The sequence below is a fragment of the Suricata suricatta genome, chromosome 5 (assembly GCF_006229205.1).
Source record: "Suricata suricatta isolate VVHF042 chromosome 5, meerkat_22Aug2017_6uvM2_HiC, whole genome shotgun sequence".
Classification (NCBI taxonomy): domain Eukaryota; kingdom Metazoa; phylum Chordata; class Mammalia; order Carnivora; family Herpestidae; genus Suricata; species Suricata suricatta.
This window is the reverse complement of record NC_043704.1, coordinates 154382809-154388770: the sequence shown is the minus strand read 5'-3', so window position 1 is coordinate 154388770 and position 5962 is coordinate 154382809. Positions and strand designations below refer to the sequence as shown.

The following is a 5962-nucleotide window of genomic DNA, read 5'->3' as shown; positions in this document are numbered from 1 at the left end:
ACTGGGCTGAGCTGGGCTGGGCTGAACTGGGCTGAAATGGGCTGAACTGGGCTGAGCTGAGCTGAGCTGAGCTGAACTGGGCTGAGCTGGGCTGGGCTGAACTGGGCTGAAATGGGCTGAACTGGGCTGAGCTGGGCTGGGCTGAGCTGGGCTGAATTGGGGGAGGTTTGGCTGAGGTGGGCTGGACAGAACTGAGTTGAGCTGAACTGAGCTGAGGTGGGCTGGGCTGGGCTGGGCTGGGCTGAGCTGAGCTGAACTGGGCTGAGCTGGGCTGAACTGGGGTGGGGTGGGTTGAGCTGGGCTGAGCTGAACTGAGCTGAACTGAGCTGAGCTGGGCTGGGATGCATGGGAAGGGGTAGCGTGGGTGTGTGTCAGCCCCCAGAGGTCTGGTTTCCAGCCAGGCTGGCCCCTGTTTTCTTCGGGTGCGCAAGGGCCAGGCTACTTCCGTTGCAGCCATGATGCCCTCTCCCCTCAGCAGTCCCTGAGGGAATTGGTCATGTACAAGCAGGCAGACCATGCCTAGTGTTCCTGGCTTTTCCAGGGACAGCCCAGGACTGAGTTGCAATTAAGCCTCTGATCTCCAAAACCTCTTAGACCACAGAGGCCAACTGTCACTGATCTGGGGCTGGGTGGTTGGATGGGGACCCTGGCAGGTTAGCGGGAGGAGGTCCTGGAGGAACAGACCACGTCTTCTGCCCTGTGCCACTTCTTGCACAGCCAACGGGCCCCGGTGCAGACTCGCTTCAAGCCTGGACTGCTCTTACCTGGCCTGTGCCCCTGCTCTGGGCCCATATTTCGTGACTCCCACAGCCCAGCAGAGAGCATGCCTGTGCCCACCACGGACTCAGCCTGTGAGGGGGAGAGCCGTGTTCCATAACCACAAACCCCATCTGGGAGTGGCCTGCACCAGAGGCCTTCTCCCGGGAACCTATCCAGGTCCTCCCACTAGACCCCTGACGAGCATGTTCAGAAACAGAGTGAGTGGGCCCAAGGCATTGGCCCCGATGCCGAGTCCATGGCGTGTGAGCTGAAGGACCTTGGGGCTGTCACTACCCCTGTTCGTGCCAGCTTCCTCCAGTGTAAATGAGAAACAAGCCTCGTCCTGGGCCTGTGAGGCTGTCTCAGGTCCGGGCAGCACGGGGGCCCACCGCCTCACAGAGCGTCCTGTGTTGCAGAGCCCAAAACCAGCCCCAGTGTCTTCCCGCTGAGCCTCAGGAACAGCGACATAGACGGGCAAGTGGTCATGGCCTGCCTGGTCCGGGGATTCTTCCCGGAAGAGCCCGTGTCAGTGACTTGGAACCCCAGCAAGGACGGCGCGTCCATCAGGAACTACCCTGCAGTGAAGTCTGCTTCTGGGAACCTGTACACCATGAGCAGCCAGCTGACCCTGCCGGCCAGCGAGTGCCCCAATGGCGCGTCCATGGAATGCCGTGTGGAGCACTACTCCACCGCCAGCCCGCCCGTGACCGTGCCCTGCCAGACAGGCAAGTCTGGGGCGGGGCGGGGGCCTCCACCTCCTCACTCTGACCCACCACCTGGAACTCCCCTGGGACGAGAGTGGGCTGCCGGGCTGGGCGCCCAGTGAGTGGCCGAGAGGAGCTGGAGGGAGAGGGAGGGGAGGCGGGCAGAGGTGCTTGCTGACCTGCTCGGCCTTTCCTCCAGCTCCAGAATGTCCTGATTGTCCCGCATGCAAACAGCCCCAACTGTCACTGCACAAGCCCGCCCTCGAGGACCTGCTTCTGGGCTCCAACGCCAGCATCACATGCACACTGAGCGGTTTGAAAAACCCCGACGGTGCCAAGTTCTCCTGGTCGCCCTCGGGTGGGAAGGAGGCCATCCAGAAGCCCCCTGAGCGTGACTTGTGCGGCTGCTACAGTGTGTCCAGTGTCCTTCCAGGCTGCGCCGAGCCGTGGAACAGCGGGGAGACCTTCTCCTGCACCGCCACCCACCCCGAGATCAAGAGCTCAAAAACTGCCACCATCTCCAAAGAGTCAGGTGGGCCCAGACCCCGAACATAGGGCGCCACGAGGCCACTCCTCGGCCTGCTCCTCCTCGAGCCCTTGGGCTTGGAGGCTCCGCCCACATTTTACTAGAGGACAGTGAGGCATGGGCTGCCCAGACCCCTAACCCGGTTCTCTGCCCTCCAGGGAACATTTTCCGGCCCCAGGTCCACCTGCTGCCGCCGCCGTCGGAGGAGCTGGCCCTCAATGAGCTGGTGTCGCTGACGTGCCTCGTGCGAGGCTTCCGCCCCAAGGACGTGCTGGTGCGATGGCTGCAAGGGTCCCAGGAGCTGCCCCGTGAGCAGTACCTGACCTGGGGCCCCCTGCCGGAGCCCGGCCAGAGTGTCACCACCTTCGCCACCACCAGCGTGCTGTGGGTGTCGGCCGAGGACTGGAAGCAGGGGGAGAAGTTCTCCTGCATGGTGGGGCACGAGGCCCTGCCCCTGGCCTTCACCCAGAAGACCATCGACCGCCTGGCGGGTAAACCCACCCACGTCAACGTGTCTGTGGTCATGTCGGATGTGGAAGGCGTCTGCTACTGAACTGCCCACCCGCCCCTCTCTGAATAAACTCTGTACTGGCCCAAAGCAGCCCCGCGCTTCCCTCAGGCTGCCTGTCTGTCCATGTTCGGGTCTGCGGCCAGGGCAGGGGCAGGGCCCACGGAGGCAGGGCCCACGGAGGCAGCTCCTGCTGCCCTGATCTTTCAGCCCTCACTTTCCTTGCTCGGCTTTCATATCCGTGTGTGCATGTGCGTGTGCATGTGTGTGCGTGCATGTGTGCACATGGAGCACAGCAAGGCAAGCTGGGAACCAGAGGTCAACAGTCAGCAAGGTGGGCACAGCCCAGTAGGGACCATGGAAGTCCTCAGTGGGCAGATGATGTGGTCACTTGGATCTCAGAAAATGCCTCTAGGGGCAGCTGTGAGGGACCAGAGGGAGGCAGGAGAGCAGGTGGCCAGTGAGGAGGCTGGTGTCACCATCAGGGGCCACGGCAGGAATGAGGGGAGGGCAGGGTTCTAGGGGCTCACACCACGGGTGGTGACAGCGCAGGGTTGTGGGACGGCCCCACCGATGCCCGCAGCGAGGGAGCTGCCCTGCACCAGCACACACAGTCTCCCCAATGCTCACACTCACACTCATGCACACACGTCCGGCGCAGGAAGCTCACAGCCCAGACCCGGCTCCCGGAAGGCAAGAGGGGTCCTTGCTCAAGATTCCCCACCTTCCCCGTGTGCCCCATGGGCACAGCTCAGGGCCCAATCCCACAGACCCTCCCAGCAGCCCCTGCCCCCTGCCTGCCCCCCAGACTCAGGTCTCTGATCCCTTCCTGAGCCCAAGTATGGACAGGGCAGGGGCAGGCTGGGGAGGACTGAGGAGAGACAGCTCCCCCAGGGCTCCCCTGCAGCCACTGTGGGAGCAGCCCTGGGCCACTGTGGGCACCTGGAGGCACAGCTCCCACAAGGGGGCAGTGGGGCCCCTGCTCTTGTCTCAGACTCCTCCCGGGCTTCCCCAGGGGACCTGACCTCTGGCTTCCTTCCACTGTTCCCAGAACACAGGGGCCTCAGGGCCCTACCCACATGGCCACTGCTCCCCTCTCAAAGGTCTGGCCACCAAGGGAGCCAGTGCCTGGCCCAGAGAAAGAGCTTCCTAAAAAGATGGGGGAGGGGAAGATTCAATAGATGAGAGGGGACAGCAGACAGACAGCAGGCAGATAGCAGGCAGACAGGTGGACACAAAACAGGACATGTGATGGAGGGAAGGATGGACAGACAGGTGGATGGGTAGGAGGAAGGAGAGGGACGGACCAATGGATGGAAGGATGGATGACTGGATGTGTCAGCATGTGACAGGCAGGTCCAAATCCCACGTGCCCTGGAGGACCCTGACGACAGCCCGTGCTGGTGGTCTTCACCTGGGCCTCCCTCATCTCCTTGTAGTTCATTCACCACATTCCCTGGGAAGGCAGCATTCCCACCCAGTCGCTGCAGACCCAGAGCCGTCTCACTCTGGAGCACCCAAGGGTGGCATGTCTGGTCCTCTCTGACCTCACCCAGGGCCCAGGCCAAGGCCAAGCCAAGAGCAAACGGCTTGCTGAGGGCTGGTGAGCACACAGATGGGACTGGGGGCCAGGAGGCCCTGGACTTGGGCTCCATGTAGAGCAGCAGAATTCTGACCCTGCCAGGGCTCTCTCAGAGATGGGGGGCCCTGGGCATCTAAAGAGCTCAAGGGTCCCAGCCCCTTCCCTGGGCACCTGTCACCTCATCCTCCCTAAGGCAGCCCCAGCCCTGAGAGAGGGTGCCCCACTGTCCCGACCCCAAGGCTGTGTGGGAGGGGCAGGCATGGGCTCGCCCCCCACCCCTGCAGCCGTGGGCCTGTCAGACTGTCAGTGTCTTGCAGATTGCCGGGAGCCACTTCCCTGGCTGGTGCTGGACCTGCCACAGGAGAGCCTGGAGGAAGACGCCCCGGGAGCCAGCCTGTGGTCCACCACGGTCACCCTGCTCACCCTTTTCCTACTGAGTCTCTTCTACAGCACAGCGCTGACCGTGACAAGTGTGCGGGGCCCAACCGACAGCAGAGAGGGCCCCCAGTACTGAGCAGAAGCTGCCAGGCACACGGGTTGGGGTGAGGAGGCAGAGCAGTGGGCTGACAGGGAGAGGGGGCTCGGCCTATTCCCCACCCTCAGGGGGAGTTGGCCTCCCAGGGAGGTGATCCCCTCACAGACATGAGGATATGGGTTAGCACTGGGGTCAGGGCTTCAATGTCCCCCAGCACGATCTGGGAGTTAGCTTCCCCTGGGTGAAGCCATTGCAGGATTCAACCTGCTCCCCTGTGGCAGGCCAGGGTTGGGGACATGGCATTGGCAAGGAACTCCCCTGGACCCTGACCCCACTGTATTTGCAGGCAGAAGTCTGGAGGTGCCTCTGGAAAGCTCAGCTGGATGTCAGAGCTCAGCCCCGCTCAGAAGCTGCCCGCCCACGCCTACACACAGGCCTTGCTGGTGCAATAAACTGATCTCAAAGGCAAAGGTTCTCAGACTCTGAATGAGAGGAGGGAAAGGAGAGGGACAGAGGCTTGGGAGAGGGGACACCTGCCTCGAGGCCTGGAGTGAGGGCCTTCACCTAGAGCCCACATGATCTGGTCCTGCATAAGACACAGCCACAAGAGCTGTTCTTCACCAAGGACAGTATGAGGCAAGACCCCTCCCAAGAATGGCACCCAGCATCCTGGTCCTGGTCACTGACACCTGGTCCTAGTCACTGAGACCTGACTATAATCACTGGGCCCTGGTCCTGATCACTGAGTCCTGGTCCTGGTCAGTGAGCCCTAGTCTTGATCACTGGTCTTGATCACTGGGTCCTGGTCCTGGTCACTGAGCCCTGGTCCTGATCACTGAGTCCTTTTCATGATCACTGGGTCCTGGTCCTGGTCACTGAGCCCGGGTCCTGATCACTGAGCCCTTGTCCTGATCACTGAGTCCTGGTCCTGATCACTGAGTCCTAGTCTAGGTCACTGAGGCCTGGTCCTGATCACTGAGGCCTGGTCCTGATCACTAGGCCTTGGTCCTGATCACTGAGCCCTGATCTTGGTCACTGAGGCCTGGTCCTGATCACTGGGCCCTGGTCTTGGTCACTGTGCCCTGGTCTTGGTCACTGGGCCCTGGACCTGATCACTGAGTCCTGGTCCTGGTCACTAGGCCCTGGTCCTGGTCACTGAGGCCTGGTCCTGATAACTGAGGCCTGGTCCTGATCACTGGTCCTGGTCCTGATCACTGAGGCCTGGTCCTTATCACTGAGGCCTGATCCTGATCTCTGGGCCCTGGTTCTGATCACTGAGGCCTGGTCCTGATCACTGAGTCCTGGTCCTGGTCACTAGGCCCTGGTCCTGGTCACTGAGTCCCAGTCTAGGTCACTGAGGCCTGGTCCTGATCACTGAGGCCTGGTCCTGATCACTGAGGCCTGGTCC

At 62.1% G+C, this 5962-nt stretch overlaps 1 gene segment (V, D, J or C); it reads left to right on the top strand.

Annotated features, from left to right (window-relative positions):
• LOC115292455 overlaps window positions 1–2592 on the top strand; it is a 4099-nt gene extending 1507 nt beyond the window's left edge. The window contains 3 exon segments of the C gene segment in view: window positions 1176–1484; window positions 1669–1995; window positions 2148–2592. Coding sequence covers window positions 1176–1484; window positions 1669–1995; window positions 2148–2542 — 1031 coding nt within the window.
• The last annotated feature ends 3370 nt before the right edge of the window (window positions 2593–5962 follow it).